The sequence below is a fragment of the Sturnus vulgaris genome, chromosome 3 (assembly GCF_052056855.1).
Source record: "Sturnus vulgaris isolate bStuVul1 chromosome 3, bStuVul1.hap1, whole genome shotgun sequence".
NCBI classification, from domain to species: Eukaryota; Metazoa; Chordata; class Aves; order Passeriformes; family Sturnidae; genus Sturnus; species Sturnus vulgaris.
In genome coordinates this window covers 114,943,527-114,966,450 of record NC_142245.1, presented here as the reverse complement: position 1 = coordinate 114,966,450, position 22,924 = coordinate 114,943,527, and the positions used below count along the sequence as shown (strand labels likewise).

The window sequence follows — 22,924 nt, the reverse complement described above, 5'->3', positions numbered from 1 at the left end:
ATGAGCTGTGCATGCTCACAGGCAGTGGGAGAGAGTTGCTACTGCAGAGAAGGCATCAAAATAAAATGTCACTGCTGTTTGGTGTTCACGTTGCAGTGTCTTTGCTGAGGGTCTTGCCCTAAATAGGTCCCAGGTATCTGATTCCCCTGGCACAGCTTTGAATGTTGAGCACTTTGAGGTACATCAGGTACTTACATTGTTTCCATTATTTCCTTCCCTAGTGGACCTTGTTGGTGGCTACAATGCTGGCACCATCAGTCATGACAGCAAGATCGATTGGCTGGAGCTGAATGAAACAGGCCACAAACTGCTCTTCAGGGACAAGAAGATGAGGGTGAGGCATCAGGCCATGGATGGCATGTGTGGGGAGAGGTAGAGACAGACATGCCTGAATGGAGGGAGGGAGGTGAGAAACACATCTGAAGTACTCCTGACTTTTTGCTTACTGTTCCTTTGAGGAAGATTGACCATGTTCAGATTGCATGATCTGGTAGTGTTGCATTCTTGAGTCATAGCTAATGCTGAACTTAGTTACTAGACATCTTACTTCATCTCATCACACCTGAAAATGAAAATTATAGTTTTTTCTGCTGTACATATGTCTATGGTATTCAAAAAGTCATGTTAGTCAAGTGGAGCCCCTGTGATTGGAAAAAGGAAAACATTGTACCCATTAAAAAGAGTAGGAAGGAGGACCCTGGGGGTCAGCCTCACCTCTGGGGCTTGGAAGATCATGGAACAGCTGCCCCTAGAAGCAGTGCTAAGGCAGATGGGGAACAGGAAGGTGATTCAGGACAACCAGGGGAGGTAGTTCGGGACAGCCAGTGTGGCTTCACCAACAGTGAGTCCTGCCTGACCAACCCAGTGGCCTTCTCTGAAGGAGAGACTCCATCAGTAACAAGGGAAGAGCTATGGATGTCATTTATCTATATATCTGTAAAGGCTTTCACACAGTCCCCCCCAGCATCCTTCTCTCTAAACTGGAGAGAGATGGATTTGATGGTGGACTGTTTGCTGGGTAAGGAATTGGGTGGACATTCACATCCAGAGGAAAGTGGTCAAGAGCTCAGTCCCAGTGGACATGAGTGACAAGTAAGTGCCCCTCAGGGGTCTGTATTGGGACAGTGTTATTTTATGTTTTCATTAATGATACAGATGAAGGGATCGAGTACACCCTCTGCAAGCTTGCAGATGACACCAAGCTGAGGGTGGAATGACACACCTGAAGGGCAGGGAACATGGACAAGCTCCAGAGCTGTGACCCTGGGAATCTCATGAGATGTAACAAGGCCAAGCATAAGTTATATTCTGAACCAATCTCACAGTGAGGGCAACAGGGGAGGGTCGGTTCTGTTCCTCTGCCCTGTTTAGGTGAGACCCCATCTGCTGTGCTGCTTCCAGCTGTAGGGTCCCAGCACAGGACAGACATGGAGCTGCTGGAGCAAGTCCAGAGGAGACCACAGTGATAGTCAGAGGCCTGGAACACCTCTTCTATGAGGAAAAGCTGAAAGAATTAGGATTCTTTGTCCTGGAGAAGAGAAGGCTCCAGGGATACCTTAGAGGCCCTTCCAGTGCCTAAAGAGCCTCCAAAAGAGCTGGAAAGGGGCTTTGGACAAGAGCATGGAGTGAGAGGATAAGGGGGAATGGCTTCCCATTGCCAGAAGGCATGTTAGATGGGATACTGGGGAGAAATTCTTCCCTGTGAGGGTGCTGAAGCCCTGGCACAGGGTGCCCAGGGAAGCTGTGGCTGCCTCATCCCTGGAAGTGTTCAAGACCAGGTTGAAGAGGACTTGGAGCAACCTGGGATAGTGGAAAATGTCCCTGTCTATGGCAAGGGGTTGGAACAAGATGATTTTTAAGGTTCCTTCCAACCCAAAGCATTCTGGGATTTTATTATTTCTCCAGCCATTTTAGTACAGACTTTCTTGTTCTCTTTTGATAGGTGTAATGAGACTAGTACAGTTTGCTCTTCTTTTCTCATCTTTTCTAGGTGAGAACAAGGAATAGAGACAGTCTGGACTTTTCAGTCACAAGACATCGTACATATAGCAAAGTTATGCCACATGTCAGGTTACACCTTCCAAACTATTATATTTGGTTTTGGGCAGTGTGTTCTACAAACAGCTGATCTCTCACCTTACTGGTAGTAGCCATTGCAATAGGACTGTGCCTGGGATGGAGAATTCTGCCCAAAATTGCAGAGGAAAGCCCTTCTTGGTCCCTTAGTTTGTTTCCATGAAGGACTTTAGAGCCCATTTTCCTGTTCCAGCTCTGCAGCTGAGAGGGAACTGAAGTAGCACAAGGCATATTCTGGTTTATATATGTCTGTGCCAAGCCATAAGGGACGAAAGAGCGTGTGGCTTAAAATTCTGCAAGGGTTTAAAAAGATCTTATAGCAATGTGTAAATAGGTATGAGATTTTAGGATGTGTGTCTTGGAAAAAGTCTGTTTCCTGATGGGTAATGTCTGTTTACAAGATGCCTGCTCAGATATTCCTGTGATGTTTGTGTGAGCTAGCAGCCCAGCCACAAGTTCAGCTGAGCCTGTTCTCCTCTCCCGCCCAACAGCTGCAACTCTATGACATTGAAAGCAGCACCAAGACAACCATTCTGAACTATTGCTCCTACGTGCAGTGGGTCCCAGGCAGTGATGTAGTGGTTGCTCAGAACAGAAACAGTCTCTGCATCTGGTACAACATTGATGCTCCTGAGCGAGTCACCATGTTTCCTCTGAAGGTAAAACTCTGGAGACTTAGATTGCCTCCTGCAGTTTCTTCCTCTTCTTCCTCACGTGTGTGGGAGTAGCAAGGGTGGTATGGCAGAAGGGGGACAGAAGGGAACTGTTAGTTTCTTATGGAGAAAGTATGAGTGCATGTGTCAACTTTGTGGCCAGATATTCCTGGCAAAAGATGGAGCGAGGGGCTGCTTCATGGCTGTCTGCTCAGTGGGAGCTCATTCAGAAGAACCATGACTGGCAGAGCTGTTGCAGTGCTGCCCTCACATCCCTGAAACCCCACATACTTCAGATGAACAGGGGAGTATTGACAGCTGGTACTCTTTCTAGGGGGATATCATAGGCTTGGAGAGGAGTGATGGAAAGACTGAAGTGATAGTATCTGAAGGGGTGAACACTGTGTCCTACACCCTGGATGAAGGCCTCATAGAGTTTGGAACTGCCATTGATGATGGGGATTATCACAGGTAAGTGCTGGATATGCCAATGGGGATGGCAGGTAGCTCATATCATGTTCCAGATACTTGGGAATCAATGATCCATGAGCTGCAGCAGCACAGCTTTCCGGAGCTGAACTTCAGGCTCTCAGCATGGTGTTGGTGCCAGGTCTGGCTATAATGAACATCAGAGTCCTTCAGGAGAGATTTTTCAGATTCTGCCTCCTTGGAGCTTTGTGGTTTCAAACTCAGGGAGAGGCTGGCCAGTGTGTTCCCACAGACACCAACAGGGCTTTGCTGAAGGTGGTTGTTAATCAACTGCAGGGAAGAAGAGTGTCTTCAGAGAAGCCAGATGTGAAGTGGTGCTTGGGTGCTTTTACTGCTGCCCTTCCAGCGATGGTAGCAGTGTTACAGAAACATCCAGGAGCTGTGCAGAGTTAAAAGTGCCTGCCGGAAGTGGTCACGTGTCTTGGTTTGAAAGACAGGTTTGCAACCCAAGGCATCATGGCATCCACCTGGTACTGCTGACACTCTTAAGAGGGCTTTTAAAAGTGACTAGGGGAGAAAATTTCATGTGTTCATAGCACTGTTGTGTCTTCGGAGACTTTCTCAGCAGGGACTTGTATCAGACAGAACACTTTAGATTTGTCCCACACTGCTAGAGCCTTCTGCTGATCATCTGCCTCTAAGTACCTTAGCCCAGTGGTAATAACCTAGATCTCTGAATTTTCCCCTGCTCTGTCAGGCTCTGTTACACTGTCTTCTTCAGAGCTGGGCACACCCAGCTAGCTTTGTTTTCAGTGCCGCTCTGGTTGGGAAGCTGCTGTCTCACAGTCTGGGATTTTCTTCAGAGATCTCTGTTGTCACTGAAAGTCTGCAAATCTCTCTGTTTCAAGGGCTACTGCGTTTTTGGAGACACTGGAGATGTCTACAGAGACTGAAGCCATGTGGAAGACCCTCAGCAGACTGGCTTTGGAAGCAAGACAGCTGCACATTGCAGAGAGGTACATCACATCTTCATGGCTTCAGTGTGCTCTTTGCCGAATCTCAGAGACCAGAGTCCAGCTAAATATGTGACTCTGTGTATGGTCTGGAATATTCACTGCATTGGAGACTTACATGTTCTCTATGCCAGGCCATGACTTTGCCTTTTCATCCCAGTGGTAGTGCCAGAACCAGGGGTGGGAAGGCCTCTCTCTGTAGCACAAATTTTTGTAGATAGGAGCCCAAAGCTGTGTGTATAGCAAGGACTCAGAGAGCTGACAGCCATGAATAAGCTTGAGGAATTGCTGAAGCCTGGGTAGGTGAAACATGAGCTTTGGTCATGCCCCTGGATTCTCCCATGGAGCAGGGCTAGAGGGCACATCTGAACATAGGTCTTGGCAAAATCCTTCTCTTAAAGTAGGGCTACCCCACCTCTCCCATTGCTGAGCCGAATCTGCTGCCCGGTTCCTTATTTTCTTGTCTTGGACCAAAAGTGGGCAACAAAACCTGGTTATCAACTGACTGCTTTGCATTTTCCAGATGCTTTGCAGCTCTGGGAAACATGGCAAAGGCTCGATTTCTGCATGAAACCAATGTCATTGCTGACCAGGCAGCTCAGGAGCATGTAAGTCAAACTTTTGCTCTCCAGGGCAGCAGTTTTCCTGTAAACCCTCGCATGCACATTATCTTCTGTGTCCTTGCTCACCAGTGCCATGCTACAGACCAGTACCTCTTCATGTAGAAACTGCTGACATTGTCTTCCACCCACAGCTGCCAGGTCCCTCTCAAGGCTGGACATTTTATGCTGTCCTGACTTGTCACTGCTGATTCTCTACTGTCTTTCATTTCTGTAATGACCCAGCTTCCACCTGCAGTCCCCTCCATGTTCCATTTAGAGCCTGTTCTTTCCCTCAGCAAACTGAGCTTGCTGCTGTTGTCTGCAGGGTGGGGATGGCACAGACCATTACCTGGTGCGGGCCCGCTTGGCCATGCTAGACAAGAACTACAAGCTGGCAGAGATGATCTTCCTGGAACAAGTGAGTAAAGGAGCAACGAGTGGAAAAAGTTCTGTGTTATTTCTGGGCAGGGAGGTGTGTGCCTTATGCTGTAAAAGGAAAGGAAGATGTTGCTTGTTCCTAGGAGAAGAGTTTTCTCCATGAAGTAGAAAAGGTTTTCCTTGTTCTGAGGTGTAGGATTCCCCTGAAATGTGTGAAGAGTGTGAAGGAGGATGTATCCCCAAGTAAATGAGACAGTACACTTTTTCAAGTGTTTTCTGCACATCTAACCCTGCCTGCTGTGAGAGCTCTGTGGAAATGTGTCTGCTCCTAACCTGGAGCCTTGGGGTTAATACTTTCCTTTCTGACACAGAACGCCACAGAGGAGGCCATGGACATGTACCAGGAGCTGCACATGTGGGATGAATGCATTGTGGTGGCCAAGGCCAAGGTACAGAATATTGCTGCACTGGGCTATAGACTGGTCTTGCTTGGTAAATCTTCTAGTTGGGAGTCCATTCAGGATCTGTGTTCTTTTCACCTGCCCCACCTTGCTTCTGCTTAGAAGGGCTCCAAGTAGAAAGGAAGGTTGCTCTGGTGTAAGTACAGACCTGGATGAAAAGGGAGAAAAGCTACTGAAATCTGTTTAGGCTTATCTGTGGCTTGAAAAGAGAATGGGTAGTGCCATAGTACACAAGGCTGGCATTGTACTTTCTGATAACTGGACAACAAGAGGCCTGGTGCTATGATCAGGTGTTCAGAGCCTGCAGGATGAGCTGGACAATATCTCCTCCTATCCAGGTCAAGCAGTTCTGTGTTTCTCCATAGGGACACCCAATGCTGGAGAAGTTGCGTCGGGGTTACTACCAGTGGCTGCTGGATACCCAGCAGGAAGAGAAGGCTGGGGAGGTCCAAGAGGGACAGGGTGACTACCTGGCAGCCATCAGCTTGTATCTGCAGGCAGGGCTGCCAGCCAAGGCAGCACGGCTGGCCATGAGCAGGGATGAGCTGCTCACCAACGCAGGTGTCATCGACAGGATCTCCACGGCACTGATCAGAGGGGAGCTGTATGAACAGGTGAATGGCCCTTCCCAGTGGGCTTTCAGCTTAGGGGAATCAGGGCCCTTACCCCACCCTCTGCACCTGTGAGACACACGGGGACTGAGCTGCAAGGTGGCAGAGGTAATTCTGTGTTGATAAGTTTGCAGTTAACATTTAGGAGGAAATTCTCTCTGTATCCATTGTACATGGTGAGGTCTAGAATTACTGTTATTAATCAGGAAAAATACCACATTTGATTGGCAACATGTCTCCAGAATATAGAGTGTCAGTAATAGTAAAGGAGGCCCTTAGGAAGATGGGAATCAACAGGAACAGAATTGTGAATTAAACTGAAAACTTGATTTCACTGTGGAAATGTCAGTGCTTCCTAATATCAGAATAAAATACGGTGTAAGGATAGTCTAAATGGAAAAGTTAAGGAAAAAAAACAAAGGAGTTGAAGACTGTTTGTAGAGCCATGAATATCATAAAGAAGGGATGTGATTATTCTCTGTGTCTAATAACACCAAAATTTGATAATTTATTATTAGGTGACAGTTTTAAAATCAAAGGGTGTTTTTCCACAGCACATAATCATGTTCGTGTAAGAAAGCAGGGCTGAGTCTGCCCACTGCTCAGTATCCTGGCCAACAGTGGCCTCTGGCAGATATTTAAGAAAGGAAAATAAAGAACATGGCAGGCAAATACAGGGTGGCACTTCCCCTAGTGTGTTTTCCTGGGGTCCAGCAGTTTGCAGCCTGTAATGTACCTGAACAGCTCTACTTCCATGTTTAAGAGGTCTTGCTAGATTTTACTTCCATGAGCTTGTCAAATTATTGCCTGAACCACACGTAGATTTTTAGTTACAATTTTGGCTATGAGTTACCCAGTCGAGTTAGATGTCGTGTGAAAAAAAACACTGCTTTTTGTTAACTTGTTTTATGTCTCCTTTATAAATTACATTTCTCTAATCTCAATTTATCTTCAGCATTTTCTGGCCATTTCATTTTGACGCAAGGAAACTTTGTACTTTTTTTAAGTTGTTATCTTTTCTTAAGTTTTCAGTTGAAAGAATAACTGGAGCTCCCACCTACTGGATGTTATTACCAAAAGTATAAATAGTCCAAAAATCATTAGACAAATCATGGAGGTAGAATCTGTCAAAATTCATTAAATATGATGATGTGAGGGCATCATGACAAACTCAGGCAGCTTCTACTGTGCAGGGCAAATAGAGGAAAGGCTGGTATATACTTGCTCTGTTACTACAGTTCTCTGGATGTGTGGTCTTGCCACCATTCAAATACTGAAGGGAATGAGCCTTTGGTCCTCCAGAATGGCTGTGCTGGGGTCAATCAGCAGAGAGGATGATGGTCTTGGCACATGCTGTCTTTCCTAGAAGTTCCTTAATTCCCATAACACTTGGTTAGTTGGGAAGGCAGAGCTGTGCAGGAGTGTGCATGAAACTGGGAGGGTATGATGTGTGGGTTGATGGTGGCTCTGGAAACTGGCAGCTTGTATCTGTCATTAGGCTGGAGACCTGTTCGAGAGGGTTGGGAACCCACGAAAGGCTCTGGAGTGCTATGGCAAGGGCAGTGCCTTCCTGAAAGGTACTGTGCTCGATATGTTCCTCCCCTTCATCTCCAGCCTGGCTACTCTGGCCTGGTGGCAACATGAAATATTGCCCTGGAGCCTGGAGATGCCTGGGTGCTCTACAGCTTCCACTTATCATATCATTCAGTCTGTTTTCACATGGTTGTACTTGCACATGCAGTCCCAGGAGAGTGTCTTGTTGCCAAGCCCTCGACCATGCTGACTACACCAGCATGGGTTTGACCCAGCTCTCCACAAGGTCTAGTTGCTGAGTTACCCGTTGGAGCTGGAGTGGCTTAGACAGTCACCATTCCCCTCCTTCTGTGCCAGATCCAAGGCCCATGTTTGCCCCGCAGTTCTGCTTCCCTGCTGGCCTCAGCATGACAGCTCTTGTGTCCCCATACAGCCGTGGAGCTGGCTCGCCTGGCATTTCCTGCAGAAGTTGTGAAGCTGGAGGAGGCCTGGGGAGACCATCTGGTGCAGCAGAAACAGCTGGATGCTGCTATTAACCATTACATCGAAGCCAGGTGGGAGCAGGGGAAGGCTGTATAAGCAGCAGTGTACTGGCAGGGCGTAAAGTTGATACCTGTGCCTCCAATCAGCCTGAGGGAGCCCCCACTACCCCGCTTAGCAGTGCCCTGCTTGCTTGTGTGCACCAGCCATTGATGCCTTCCCACATCTCTCCCGAGGTCTTACAGTGCTGATTGCTCTTCCCTGCTGTCCCAGTTCTTTCATCCCCCTTAACACTGCCAGTTACTCAGCTGCTTTATGCTGCTTTAACTCAGAGGGCTGAATCAAGCAGCAGAGCGCTCCAGTCTCCCTGGCATAGCATACCTCGAGGAGATGCCTGTTGCCTGGCTCTAAAGACTGATGGGTTTGATGCCAGGTGCTCAATTAAGGCCATTGAGGCAGCTCTGGGAGCCCGGCAGTGGAAGAAGGCCATCTACATTTTAGACTTGCAGGACAAAGAGACAGCAGCCAAATACTACCTCAAGATTGCCCAGCATTATGCAGCTTTACAGGAGTATCAGGTGAGAGCACAGACCACAGTCACCACTGCTCTGTGTGTCCCTTGGATATATTATTGAGTGTGGTCTTTTCCTGGCAGGTTGCAGAGGAACTGTACATCAAAGGAGGCCAGACCAAGGATGCCATCGACATGTACACACAAGCCGGGCTCTGGGAACAGGCTCACAAGGTAGAGGCAGAAGCCAAAGCTTCTGGGAGCCTCAGCCCACTTGGTGAGCTGTGTCTTCCATCAGGAGGTGGTAGTGCCTTGTGCACCAATACCTGATCAACTGGTACTCTTCCCAAATATGCATGTAGGGCCATCCAATAGCCAGCAAGAAATCCATTCCCACTATTTCCATCCTGACCGTGGCCTTCTTTCTCTCACAGCCCCGTGTGGGTGCACTTCTTGCACAAATGGCCTCTCCAAGAGCTGGTCCTGTGGTACTTTGTGGCAGTGACAAGTGACTGCCCATTCTTTGCAGACCATATGGCACGGATACCTTTTTGTCAGATGGGAAGGAAACATGTTTTCCTCTTCTCCTTCACTGTCATGTGTTGGGAAGTTGCTGTTCACTTCTCCCCTGTGTGTTCCTTTTGGCAGCTGGCACTCAAGTGTATGAGCCAGGAGGATGTGAGCGTGCTGTACATAACCCAGGCCCAGGAGATGGAGAGACAGGGCAAGTACAAAGAAGCAGAGAGGTGAGTTTCTTCCAGTACTGGTATCAGTCCAAAACTGAACCTGAAAAATTGGCTGGAGTGAGGAGAAGCCCTTTCCTGGGTTGGGAGGAGAATTTGGGACTGGGGTTTGGAATGGTCAGAGGAATTTTCTCTGCACACTAAAGAGAGCTGAAGCTGGTTATTTCAGGATGCAGAAAGATTTCAGGGGCTGGTTGTGTCCTTGGCTGAGCCGTTTGGATGTGCTTGTGTTCCCAGGCTGTACATCACTGTGAATGAACCCGATTTGGCCATCACCATGTACAAGAAGTGTAAGATGTATGATGAGATGGTTTGCCTGGTAGCCAAGTACCACAAGGACTTACTTGGAGATACTCACCTGCACCTGGGCAAGGTGAGTGCATCTCATGGCAAGGGATGAGCTAGACCAAGCAGGGGCAAGACTGTTGTTACAAACAAGTGTTTGAGATGTGACAAGGGTATGAGGAAAAGTCACGTTTAATATTAAGCATCAAAGTACAACAAATCTGTTGTCAAGATTCACTCTACCACTTACAGGACAGCTAAGTCACAAGAAGGGAAAATAAGCAACAACAAAACCAAACAAAATATAGGCAATCGAAACAGAAATGAACTGAGAACTATCTACGGGGGTAGGTGTGTGTATGAGAGAGAGAAAAAAGACAGTGTGGGCAAGTATGAAAATGAGCACAGCCTAAAAGCTTAACAGCACTTGAACGTGAGAGTACTTTAGCTTAATTTATACCTTAAGCCTAACAGTTTAACATAAGAAAACATTTAACTTACACCTAACTTAATTTATAGCTTAACCTTAACAATCTAACAGAGGAATAACAACAGCATTTAGCCTAACTTACAACTTTGAAGTTATGCTTAGCAACTCAGCAGAAGAGTAACACTTAGCAACACTTAACTTATAATTTACATTTAACAACTTAGCAAAAGGGCAACACTTAGCAGCATTTAAGTTAACCGTACTTACAGGCCTAACTAACCTATCCAAGGTACTTAAACATCTAAGAAAGCTACATTTCTCCCGGATTTGCTATAGCATATGTGCATTTTTATGCACCCAGACAGAAACAGTCAGTGCCTACAAGGTACCTGTGAAAAATTCCCCCAGAGGTCAGTGAACTCCTCCCTTTGGAGGCCTTTGTATCTCCCAATAGGTGAAGGATCCAGCCTCGAGTGAAATACCTCGAGTGAATACCTCGAGTGAGGGTATTGGCTCAGGACACATCGTGTTTTGGCAATCCTCCAGGCATAGCAAACCTGAGAGTTTGCTGGCTCTGAGAGGTGCCCCCCCAGAGAGAGATTGCTGGTCACAGTCCACTGTGGTTCCAGGACAGCTCAAAAGGACCTCATTTTGGACTGCTGTTTATAGGGTCACAAGAAAGTGTGTTTCAGTCATAACAATGTTTCACCCTGGCCAGAGTTTGGGTTGGCTTTTTCTTTGAAAGTGTGAGAACAGGAATGTTACACCATTCAGGCAAGAGGAATATTTTCCAGGGCTGGTCAGAAGGAAAAGAGAAGCTCATTAGACAGTAGCAGTTCCTGGGAGCAGACAGTATTTCTGATAAGCTGAGGAAGAGCTGAGCCCAGGTGGTGTTTTCAAGGCCTAGCAAGCATTTCTCAGATCACAGTGCAGCCTGGAAAGGAAGAGGGAGGAATGCACCACCACAGGTGTCACTGTGTCATTGCTCTGACCACAGGAGCTGGAGGCAGAGGGGCGCCTGCAGGAGGCTGAGTATCACTACCTGGAAGCCAAAGACTGGAAGAGCACGGTGAACATGTACAGAGTGAATGACATGTGGGAAGAAGCCTACAGGGTAATAATCATTCACAGCTCCCCACCTGGGCAGGGGTCAGGTTCTGGCTGTGGGATTCTGGTGGGAGCTGCTTTGTCTCTGTTCACTGCAAGATCCGAATATTTGGTGTAACTACCCAGCCTCAGAACTGCCTCAGCCCTGGAGGCCTATGGTCCTCCCTGTCTGCAGCACTGCAGTCCAAAAGCAGGGTTTCACCCTTGGCCTTTCTGCTGTGCTGCCTTCCTCCAGGCACTGCTGTGCCTCTGATCACTGCATCCTGTTGTACCTCAGAGGTGTTGCTCTGGCCACAGCCCCCCAGCACTGCTCTCCTCAGTGTGGCCATGGAATGCTGGGGTCACTTCTGCTGTCCAAACAGTGATGTGGGCTGTGCTGAGGCAGCAGCTGTTTTGCTGCACCATATATGCCTTTGTCTTACTCTCCCACTCACCAGTACAGTGGTTGTTGCAGAAGGGTTTGTCAGGAGGGAACTGATGGTTTTGGTGCCCCCTCGTGCTGGCAGACAAGACATGAGAGGGACTCAATCTGCTAAAGGTGAAACAGATACACGGGGTTCTTCCTTTCCTTTGGACAGGTGGCCAAGGCACACGGGGGTGCAAACTCCCATAAGCATGTGGCCTATCTGTGGGCAAAGAGCCTGGGTGGAGAGGCAGCTGTGAAACTCCTCAGCAAATTTGGACTTCTGGAGATGGCCATTGACCACGCAACAGACACTGGGTATGCAGGTGCCTCTGCCCAACGCTCCCTTCTGCCTAACCAGAGAAAAAACTTGTGGGCCAAGATTGCTGTGTGCATATGGTAGCTGCAGGTCCGGAGAATAACACGTCTTGTCACCCCACCAAGCTTCACATAGGCCTTCCACATCCTTGGCATATGCCACTTCTCATCTTTGTGTGAGTCTCTCAAATGCCAAGCCTGAACTGGGCAGGCAAATGCAGTTTTTCCCTTAACCTCTGCAGGGGAAGGCCTGTGAGAGCCTTTGAACATGAGAGGAAGTACTCCTCGTGTCACCATAAGTAACTGCCTGCCACAAAAGCTTTGGCCCTGCTCTGCAGCTGGCCAGGTGTTTGCCTGTATGGCCATTCATTACTGCTCTTCCCGAAGCTCCTACATCTCTTGGCTCCTGCCTTGGGCTCTAAGAGCAGGTTTGAAGGAGTCAAATTTCCTTAGTGGGGACTCTAAAAGCTTCTGGTCAGGAACAGGAGGAACAGGCAGTGCTAATTCACTTGGGACCCCCTGTATTCCCCTCTCTCCTCTCCCAGCGTCTTGTGCTCTACTTGGTGTCTTGTTCTTGATGAAGGCATATTCTCACAGTACAGAGTCCTTCTTTCTTTCATTGCAGGGTCTTTGAATTTGCTTTTGAGCTGGCTCGCCTCTCCATGAAGCAGAAGATGCCAGACATCCACTTAAAGTATGCCATGTTCCTAGAAGATGAGGTAATTTTCCCCCTGGAACAGGTGCAAGTTCTCTCGTCCCTCAGGTAACTGAGGAGTTGTCCCTGGGCTGCTGCAGCAGTCACAGCTCTGGCTGCAGTCCCCGCGTATCCAAAGGGCTCCCTGATGGCAGTGCTCCACACGCCTTTGTTTCATAAATCCTCCCTGCCTTGCAGTAAATAGAGGAGGTCATGTGATGATACCAGAACAGGAAGGTGTGCAAACAAATCACTTCTTCTCCTCTAGGGCAAATTTGAAGAGGCTGAAGGAGAATTCATTAAAGCTGGGAAGCCCAAGGAAGCTGTGCTGATGTATGTGTCCTCCACATCCTGGCCTGCTGCATCTGTTCTCTCCTTGCAACGCCAGCCTGGTTGCCTCACCAGCACTGGGCTGCTCCTTGTCATCCTTGTTGCTCCATCTCATGTCCCTGTTCCATCTCATCCCCCCAGGTTTGTGCATAACCAGAACTGGAACGCTGCGCAGCGTGTGGCTGAGGCTCATGACCCAGACAGCGTGGCTGATGTGCTTGTTGGACAGGCACGGTTTGCCTTTGAGCAGAGAGAGTTCCAGAAGGCAGAGGCCTTCCTCCTGAGAGCACAGAGACCTGAGCTGGCCATAAAGTACTATAAGGTGAGTGCAGTCTGTGGCAACATCCTTGTCTTCCTCACTGGACAAGAGCCCAGTTTAGATGAAGGAGTGAAATTCACCTCCCAGCTCCCTCTGTCAGCTTAGTAGCCAAAGACAAACCATTTACTCATGGTTTCTAGGGGAACTTAATTCTGGCCTGAAGACAGATCCAGTGGATTTCACATCATAGCTTCGCACTCTCACAGATCTGGAGGATGTGGCCTGCCAGAATATGGGTGGTCCTTGGGGTAGCACAAATGGGTGCATTTGGAGGCCACTGAGATAGCTGGAATGGATGACCATGTTCTCCTGACGTCATTAGGGCAAATGGACAGACGTAGGTGCCATTTCGGGGCTGGAAAGAATTAGGTGGTGCTACTGTGGTTGGTTCTTGTCAGTCCTCAGGAAAGATGGCATGAGGGGATAGATGTGTTCTGTGATGGCAGGAGTCGGGGGGACCCTGGTGAACTGGTGAAAACTTGTCTCCATTGTGCCTGTGCAGGAAGCTGGCATGTGGAGCGAGGCCCTGCGGATCTGCAAGGAATACATGCCCAGTCGACTGGGAGAGCTACAGGAGGAGTGTGGCAGAGAGGCTGGCAAGAAAGGCTCCAGGTAAGGAGTGTTGTGATCAGGCAGCAGGAAATAGCCTGGAAGCTCTACCCCATGGCCATTTTGCTGATGTCTTACAGAGACAGACTGATGGGATCCCTGGCATCCACTTGTTTCCTTCTTGAGGAATCTGGGATTTTTACTGCATAGGTTTCCTATCATGCTTCCTTATTGCTCTGGGAGGCTTATTCCTGCCATCCAAGGTCTCCCAGATGGCATCTTGCTACATTCACAAATCTCCATGGTCTCCTGTACTGCCATTGCACCTCCCTCGGGTCTTTGGTCAGTTCTCTCCTCAGCACTGTTCATGTTCTCTGTCACATGCTCTGCTTTGTCTGAGGTCTCTGCTTACCTGTAGTGTGCACCTCCCTGCCCACGCCCTACACACTGTCTCCAGGATCTCTGGCAGATCCCAGTCCTGCTCACAGCCTGCATTCCTCCCTGCAGTGGAACTGAGGGGCTGCTGGAGCAGGCACGGGAGTGGGAGCAGTCAGGGGAGTACGCCAGGGCAGTGGACTGCTACCTGAAGGTGCGGGATCCCAGCAACAGTGTCCTGGTGGAGAAGTGCTTACTGAAGGTACTGTCAGAGGCTGTGATTCCCTTCCACTGCTCTTCTGCCTGGAAGCTCTTCCCCAGCCTAAGTGCACCTTAGAGATTTGTCACTGCAGGGCACAGCAGAGCCTGCAGGCTGCAGTGACTGCAGGGCTGAAAGCTTTCACAGATATTCTCTGGGGCCATGACAGGCTGTGCTTATGCTGCATGGTGCTGCCTCCCCTTGCTCTGGCACCAGTGCCTGTGGCAGGCCCGTGTCTGTGTGCACTGAAGAGATGCACTTCATGACTCAGTCCTTGCTGGAGGAGCACCTTCTTGTGCTCTCTGCCAGCAGCCTTTGTGCTGTGTTCTTGCTCATACTTCTCACTCACACGCATGTCCTTGTACCAACTTCAACAACAGCTATGTCCTTGTCTGATCTTCTCCCGTGTGTGAAAGTAGCTGGGCTTTGCTCCTCTGACTTGTCAAAACAACCTGCCATTTCTCCCTCCATAATTCAAGTGCTTTCAACTGTCAGTCTTTTAGCTGGGACTGAGCACTTCCCAGCTTCATCCCACTCTCCCACCATTTTTATCAATTAAACTACTGACAATTTCTCTTCACAGGCTGCTGAGTTGGCAGTGAAATTCTTGGATCAGTCACAGAGCATGGAAGTGACACGGACTGTGGCTCCTCAGCTGGTGGCCATGAAGAAATACAGCATGGTGAGGACTGGCTCCTGTCCCCAAACTGCTGAAGAGTAGTGGCATTGGAAAGGAGAGCTCTATCCAGGGGAAGGAGGTCAAGTCACATCCTGGGGTGATGGGTGGATGGATGGCCTTATCTAGAGGTAGGCCATGCAGAATCTTCAAGGAGGATGAAAGAGGGGAATGAATCAAATCCCAGAATAGTGTGAGAGAGCCAAGCTTTGGGATGAGACAGGAAGCAGAGGAGAGGCTTATCTTTTGGGAAGAGACCTTCTGTTGTGTCTGTGTGGTGGTCCTGCACCAGCTTCAGCCTGGGATATAGGGAGCCCTTGGGGTTTTGTCTGCCATGGAGCTGTCTCTGGCCCTGCAGGCAGCTGAGCTCTACCTAAACTTGGATCTCATCCAAGATGCTATCGATGCCTTCATTGAAGGGGAGGAATGGAGCAAAGCCAAGCACCTGGCCAAGGAGTTTGACACCAGGTATGCCCTGAACTTCGGAAACTATACCCTTCTTTCTCCCCCTCCCACCTCAAGCTGATCCCTTGTCCTGTCTTGGACTGTCCTGTGGCCCCTAGGTTTCCTGGATTCTCCCCACAGTGGCCTTCCCAGGCTGGACAGGGTACATTCTCCACAGCTACGCTTCCCAAGCCATTTAACATTCTGACACTTTTTTATTGCCACACATCCCACAATAAATTGTTACCCCTTTTATTTCAGCCTATCCCAATCTTCCTTTCCCTTGCCATAATTCTGTGCATGTACTTCCTTCTGAAAGCCCTGTGGTCCCTTGTTCTCGTCCCATATTATATTGTGCAGAGCTGCTTAGACCCGTTCCTTCCCCATCCATCTGTGCACCAGCAGCCTGCTAGCACAGCTGGAAATCTACTAGTTCCAAGGTTGAATCCAGCCTCTGCACTGATGCAAAACGTGAGTCTTGCTGCCTTTTGGGATTCTTTCTACCCACAGGTCAGAGGAGTACGTGGACCAACGTTACAAGGACTATTTAAAAAAACAAGGAAAGGTGGATTCGGTATGTATTTGGGATGTCTCACAGGCTAGGCAGTGATGTCAGGACCTGTGCAGATCCTCGAGGCCTTTCTCATGGGCCTTTTACCTAATCATGAGCAGGAGTGAGAAGTCTCTGTGCCTGTGAGCCATGGCTACCGCATGCCGGACCACAGAATCATAGAAGGCTTTGGGTGGGCAAGGACTTTAAAACTTATCTCAAGCTCATCTCATTCCACCTCCTGCTTCGGGCAGGGACACCTTGCACTAGATTGGGTTGCTCCGAGCACACAGTGCTAGGTCGTGTCCAGTTTGTTGTCACCAACAGCCCTCAAGTCCTCCTCTGGGCTGTTCTCCATCCATTCTCCCCCCAGGCTGGATCTGTGCATGGGGTTGCTCTGACCCAGGTGCAGCACCCTGTCACTTGGCCTTTTTCACCTTCATATGGTTCACATGGGCCAACCTCTTCAGCCTGACCAGGTCCCTCTCAATGGAAGATGGGTCACACAAGCTCTGTGATTTCATGCCATGGAGGGGAAGAGACTGTGTGTCTGGGAAAAAAAGACATGAGTGACCTGATGCCTGCGTAGATGTGAGTAGGAAACCTGGCCTGCACAGTGAATTTATGGCTGTTTCTATCCTCAGCTGGTGGGAATTGATGTCATGGCAGCTCTGGATATATATGCAAAGCAGGAGCAGTGGGAAAAGTGCCTGGAAGTCGCAGCTAAGCAGGTGAGTGCTTGTGTGAGCCCTCAGGGACAGACCTGGGGTCCTGAAACCCTGGAGTGTGTGGGCAGCATGGAGAGCCACTGCAAGGGCTCAGGAAGCACCACACCACTGTCCCCATCGTGGTCTGTCAGGCTGAGTGGGGAAGTGCTAGAACCTGGAAGCATATTGTGTTTAAATTTCGTGATTAATGGAGCATTGGAAGAAGCTAAATGAGTTGTTTGGGCTGGAAGTAATTGGTACCATGGAAACAGGGATTTGTAGAAGAAAGCCTTCTTTATGTTCTTGAGAGCAGTGGTGTCAGTCAGAATGAGACATCCTAGTCAGAAAAGCAAATTTGATATTTTTTTCAGTTTTACTGACCTGAAACTAACAAAATTACCTCAGCAGAGTGATAAAATGAAGAAAAGCAAAGTGAAACTGTTCTACAGTGCTCTTTCAAGGCAGTAGCAAGAGAAGACAGCTCTCGATTACCAGATGTACTTTGAGGGATGGTTTGTATTCAGTGGTTATTGATTGGTGATTGGTTATTGAATGGTTATTGGTTAAATAGCTGTTGGTAGTGGAGGTAACCAAGGGCAGGCAGCTTTTTTGAGTGAGGTATTGGTTTAGATTGAATAGCAGGGCAGCCTTGGCAACAGTGTCTGCAGTTAGTGGGGACATCACAACTTGTCCTCAGGCCTGAAGCACTGAAGCCTTGGAAAAGCACTTGGAATGTCTGTGGTTTTATAGCTTTGGTTCTATAACCTAAGTTTGGGTTCTACTAGAGTGAACTTGGTGTCTCTTAGATATGGGCTTCTCTGTGATGCAGATGGTCTCTGTTCTAGTCATTGTTCTCTTGGAATGCTCCCTTATTGATATTCTGCTTATGAGGAGCCACAGAGAATAACTGCACACTGCATTTAATGGGAAAGACTCCGTTTATTTGTTGGCAGCACAAGGCCACATTGAGTCTGAGAAGATCTTGATGTCAGAGAGCATTAGCAGGACCCTTTCCTGTAGCCAGTGCAGAATATAATCACTTTGACTCAGCTGCTCTACAGTGATTATACAGCAAAAATGGTACATTTATCAAAACACGTCACATACCAGACTTAATCTTTATCCCAAGCTATACTGAACATGGTGTTTCACCAGCACCCTATCTGGGTGTTTGAGTTCAGGACATCTGCTGGGACGCTGGTCTTTTTTCTGCATAATAAAGTTGTTTCCATTGCTCAGTTTTTAACAGGATTGCACATTTTGTGCCATTTTTTTCCTCTCATTGCTGTATTTATGCATGTGTGAAGCAGTTCTTTCCTCACCTGAATTTCTGTGAGACCAGCAGCAGTCCTCAGCAGTGTCTGTGGGGCCAGCACAGGTATGAGCAGCACGCTAAGAAGGTCTGCAGTCCTGGAGCTGTGACAGCATGTGGATAATGGCCTAGAGCAGCCTTGTAAATTACAAACATCTTAACCCAGAGTTTTAGTTTTTTTCTTTGTTAGACTAAGGGCTGCTTTACAGCTGGTAGCCTTGTTGACACATAGTAGAGGTGCTGCTTCCTTCAGGTGTTCGGCAGTATTCCTTTGGCAAGTGGTGAACAGCTGTAAAACAGCTGTATTTGTATGTGTGGAGGTTCAGCACAGCATCAGCTAGCCAAGATAAAGGTGTCAGTAGGCCCAAATCAAAACCCAGGTGTGCCTAGGGCAGTCTGGCTCCGATTACCTGTTTCACCCTTTGCGACTCAGGTGTGTGGAGTTGTGCACACACGGCTGAATCCACCCCCTCCAAGTGGCAAGTCTTCAGTTCCTGAGTCTCATGCTGTGCTTTCCATGTGTCTTCTCCAGAGCTATCAAGTCCTGCACAAGTACGTGGCTCTGTATGCAACACAGCTGATCTGTGAGGGCAGCTGGGACAAAGCCCTGCGCCTGTATGTGCACCATGGAGCACCTGCCAGCCCCCAGGTACTGAGGGCATCCTGAGCTGGGATCACAATGTGCTGTGATCTGTGCATGAGTCAGACTCCCAGGCTGCACTGGGACTGCCTCGTGTTCAGCATGTCCAGCACTGCAGTGGATTCTTCCAGAGGGCTGAAGGAAATCTCCCAGCATGTTCTCCATGGGAAGAAGCAGAGGAAGTTGAGAGTTTGTGTTTGTTTTGAGCATCTTGAGCACCAAGAACAAAAGGAACCATTTGCCTCTCTGAGAGTGCAGGAAACTCCTTCCATCCTTTCCTGTTTCCCTGCCTTGTCCCCAGCACCCCATCCAGCTAGTGACTGCAGCACTGCCACTCTGGGAGCCATTTCCTTGGCCTATGCTTGGCAGCAGGAGAGCTCTAGCGTGCACTGACTCCCCATCTGTCTCCTTGCACACTTCTTTCCTTTTTATTGCAGAATTTCAACATTTATAAGCGTCTCTTTGTGGAGATGGTGAATGCTCCTGGCATGAACTGTGCTGAGGCATACTCCAGCTGGGCTGACCTGCGGGACATGCTCCTCAGCCTGGTAAGTGTGGCCAAGGCCACCTCTGCCTGGCCAGCTCCAGCCCCCAGGACTTGACTGAGCAGGGAGAAGAACCAGTCTCCCAACAGGTGACGTGGGCAGTGTTTTTAAAACACAAGGGTAAAGAGCTGGCAGTGTGGACAGTAGGAAAACAGGATCCTGTGAAGTGGATATAGCTGAGCAAGAGAAGGCAGAGGAGACCTTGTGCTCCAAGCCAAGCTCTTGGAGTGAGTCTGGACATTGGTCCTTTCAGAGCTCCAGGTGCCAGTGTGACACGGGAGCTGTCATGACTCCTCTTCTTGTCCTACACCCATATTCAACAGCTTGCATGGGGAAGGCACAGAGCTACTGAGCCTGGAAAAAATGAGTCCTTCCCATCTCCCTGTGGATGCTTAGAGCCTTTTGCTCTTCATTCCTGTCCAGAACACCTCAGCCAGAGCCCATGATTCCCTTATCTCTGTTCCTGTCCCACAAATACCTACTTTGAGCATAAGCAAAATCAAAAAATCTTCCCTTTGTCTATCCAGACTCACACCTGCTTCCAGTGCTGGGTGTTGTTGCAGTACTGGTGACTCTCCCTGGCTTCCACAGCCTCCTTCTTTCAGAATGCTTTCAGACCCAGAGCACCCGAGGTCCAGCCCTTGTTCAGTCCCAGAGGTGTCTGCACATTTCAGATCCTTCTGTCTCCTGACTTCCCTGTCTCATGTGGATGAAGAATGCCCTCGTGCTCTCCTGTTCTCAGCTCCTCTTGTTTTCTCTTTTCAGTGTGAAAACTTAGTGAAATCCAGTGAGGCAAACACTGTGGCACATGAGGAGTTTGAGAGGATGCTGCTGATTTCCCACTACTGCGCCGCCCGCTCCGCTGCACAGGGCCTGAAGCAGCTGGTGAGGCTCTGAAATTCCTCTGCCAGGAATTTCACCACCCAGAGAGGGGAGCGCCATGGGGAATTCCAGGTTCAGGGCTGTTCATAGGTTACTCCACTAATCACACATCATGGATGCATGAGAATGGGACTGCAATAATCTGGGAGCCCACCACTAGCAGGTAGAATTGTGGATGGGCTTTCCTACTTGTTGTGGGTACTGCCTCAGCCACTCTGGCTGAGCTGTAAACCAGGGGAGGAGCTGATCCATGTGCTTGGCATGACTTGTGAGAGCAGAGGTGCCAGTACAGAATTAGGGATCACTAAAGATCTTCCCAAGAGAGGGATGGCTTTCTCTCTGCTCTCCTGGGCTCCAAGAGCTGTTGGGCTTCACACATGGTCTTCAGAGCAGATCGTCTGCACAGAGCTTTAGCAGGTACTGGTCCTGTGTTCCTGTGTGCTAGGCCTCCTGGGGTGCTTTGGGAACTCATGGACCTGTGGGGGTATCACAAGGCCCTGTGACTATTTTGAAGTCTTATACATGTTGGGATTTGTTCTTGGCTCCTCTGCTGATCCATGTGGGATTGTGGAATTGTTCTAGAGCTCTGGATGGATGTGGGACTGGAGTTGTGATGGAGAAGGCTGGGAAAAGGAAAAGGACCCCAGTGAAAGCCAGAGGGAAGACTGGGACTTCTCCATGGCTGTGGATGCTGGGGGTCCAGAAATATGTCAGATAGCAAGAGCCAGGTCTGGTGTATTGGAAACCTGTACAGATTTCCACAGCTGTGGAATGTTGAGGTGCTGGGCAGTCTATTTGGGACCATGAAAAAGGGGTGGCCTTGACAGTTCTTGTGTGACAATGGGTATTTGGCAGCAGAAAAGTGAAATTACCCTTCAATTCCTCACCCTTGCTCCAAAATTCTTACATTATTGCATACAAGAACGAATTTATTGAGACTGTGGCTGGAATAGGTTTCTTGGAGAGGTTGGAGAGTCTCCATTCCTTGAGATGGTCAAAACCTGACCAGGCATGTTCCTGAACCAGGCATGTAGCTGCTTGTGCTTTGACTGGGGCTAGGGGTAGGATTTGGGAATTGCCAGCAATGTAAAGCCAGTAATGCCTTCCAACCTCACCTGCTGTGTGAAGATAGGGAACGTTTGGATGTGGGTTCTTGTGAAAAACAGCAAGGCTTATAAAACAGAAGAATTTCATTCTCAGGTGATAGTCCCATACGTTCTGTAGTGAGGGAACTCAGGGTCAGGACTGAAGTTTTCGACTTTTTTTTTTACCTGTAGGGCATGTATGGGTGCAGGGTCCTTGCTGTGAGTCTGGGGTGATCTCATGAGATCCCTTCCAACCTGATTTTTCTTTGCTGAATTGTGGCTTTGCTGTCCTGTATGTCCCCAGGACACCATGGCTGCCCAGCTGTCCATTTCCCTGCTGCGCCACACGGATCTGCTCCCTGCAGACAAGGCTTTCTATGAGGCTGGGACAGCTGCCAAGGTAAGAGCTACCTGCCACTGGGCCAGAGAAGGACAGGGAACCCTGGGCTCAGGGATTCTCGACTTTATCTTCCCAAATCCTCCCTTGGCTGATGGACTCTGCCACTGGAGGCTGTTCCTCAAGCAGCTGGCCAGACCTCAGCTAGTGAGCAGATGAGACCTATAACCCCAGGGGTAGACAGAGGCCATATTATGGCTCTATCGGTGTAGATGTGAGACTGCTCAGCTCTGCTCTGCACCACCCAAGTGTCTGACAGTCTACCTGGAGCTGAGACACATGGCAAGGACAGCAGCATGTCCTTGCTGTCTGGACATGGCTGTGCAATAATAGAATCATGGAATGCTGGGAAGGGGCTTCAAAACTCATCTTGTTCCATCCCCTGCCATGGGCAAGGACATCTTCCATTAGACCAGGCTGCTCCAAGCCCCATCCAGCCTGATCATGATGCCTGTCTCCATTCTGTGGAACAGCCTGTGGTACTGAGCTGGTCCAAGGGATTCAGTCTTTGAGGATGGCGAGCTGGAATGTGCAATCTCCTTGTCCATTCCCTGGGCTGCAGGCAGGACACTGTGGCACAAACAGAGCCACATCCTTCCCAGCCACGGCTCTGGGAGAAGAACTGGCTGTGAGGATGAGCTGCCCAGTCTCACTCAGGGTTCCTCTCCATACCAGGCAGTCAGCTGGGAGAACATGGCATTCGTCTTCCTGAACCGCTTCCTGGACCTCTCAGATGTGAGTGTGGGCTGTGGGGGGAGGGCTGTCTCTCTAAGATGACAGTGGGCTGTAGGGCCACCACAGACCCCCAGCCTGGCCAGGGCACACCTGTGGCTCCTGTGTGGCAGCACATTGGAGCTTGTACTGATGGAGAGAGCCCCTGAACTCCACCCAAGGTGTGTCTGGAGAGCACAAGGCACCCTCACACGACCTGTGGGAGGAGTGCCATGCAGGGCACCTGCACAGCCCTGGCCAGGTCACCTTGGGTGTGCCAATGCCACTGTGCACATGGCAGCAAAGAGCACATTGGCCTGACAATTTATACCTGAAATTCTCATGGCTGCAGATGCCATTACAGCTTTCAGGGTGATCTCACTCAAGTTGTTCCAAGAGAAGAAAAACTACTTGGG

General features: G+C 49.2%; 1 protein-coding gene across 2 annotated transcripts in view; it reads left to right on the top strand.

Annotated features, from left to right (window-relative positions):
* The window catches only part of IFT172 (intraflagellar transport 172), a 37,143-nt gene that overhangs the window by 12,096 nt on the left and 2,123 nt on the right, over positions 1–22,924 (top strand). For both annotated transcript variants that reach the window (XM_014888209.2, XM_088162691.1), the window contains exons 15-44: positions 222–334; positions 2,568–2,735; positions 3,064–3,200; positions 4,067–4,174; positions 4,695–4,779; positions 5,099–5,191; positions 5,523–5,600; positions 5,978–6,226; positions 7,722–7,800; positions 8,190–8,310; positions 8,670–8,814; positions 8,892–8,981; positions 9,396–9,493; positions 9,728–9,863; positions 11,203–11,319; positions 11,891–12,033; positions 12,659–12,752; positions 12,996–13,060; positions 13,199–13,379; positions 13,879–13,988; positions 14,433–14,562; positions 15,143–15,241; positions 15,594–15,703; positions 16,190–16,253; positions 16,874–16,960; positions 18,781–18,897; positions 19,326–19,436; positions 20,199–20,318; positions 21,705–21,800; positions 22,473–22,532. In XM_014888209.2, the coding sequence (XP_014743695.2) occupies positions 222–334; positions 2,568–2,735; positions 3,064–3,200; positions 4,067–4,174; positions 4,695–4,779; positions 5,099–5,191; positions 5,523–5,600; positions 5,978–6,226; positions 7,722–7,800; positions 8,190–8,310; positions 8,670–8,814; positions 8,892–8,981; positions 9,396–9,493; positions 9,728–9,863; positions 11,203–11,319; positions 11,891–12,033; positions 12,659–12,752; positions 12,996–13,060; positions 13,199–13,379; positions 13,879–13,988; positions 14,433–14,562; positions 15,143–15,241; positions 15,594–15,703; positions 16,190–16,253; positions 16,874–16,960; positions 18,781–18,897; positions 19,326–19,436; positions 20,199–20,318; positions 21,705–21,800; positions 22,473–22,532 (3,404 nt within the window). The remainder of the gene's footprint in view (positions 1–221; positions 335–2,567; positions 2,736–3,063; positions 3,201–4,066; positions 4,175–4,694; positions 4,780–5,098; positions 5,192–5,522; positions 5,601–5,977; positions 6,227–7,721; positions 7,801–8,189; positions 8,311–8,669; positions 8,815–8,891; positions 8,982–9,395; positions 9,494–9,727; positions 9,864–11,202; positions 11,320–11,890; positions 12,034–12,658; positions 12,753–12,995; positions 13,061–13,198; positions 13,380–13,878; positions 13,989–14,432; positions 14,563–15,142; positions 15,242–15,593; positions 15,704–16,189; positions 16,254–16,873; positions 16,961–18,780; positions 18,898–19,325; positions 19,437–20,198; positions 20,319–21,704; positions 21,801–22,472; positions 22,533–22,924) is intronic.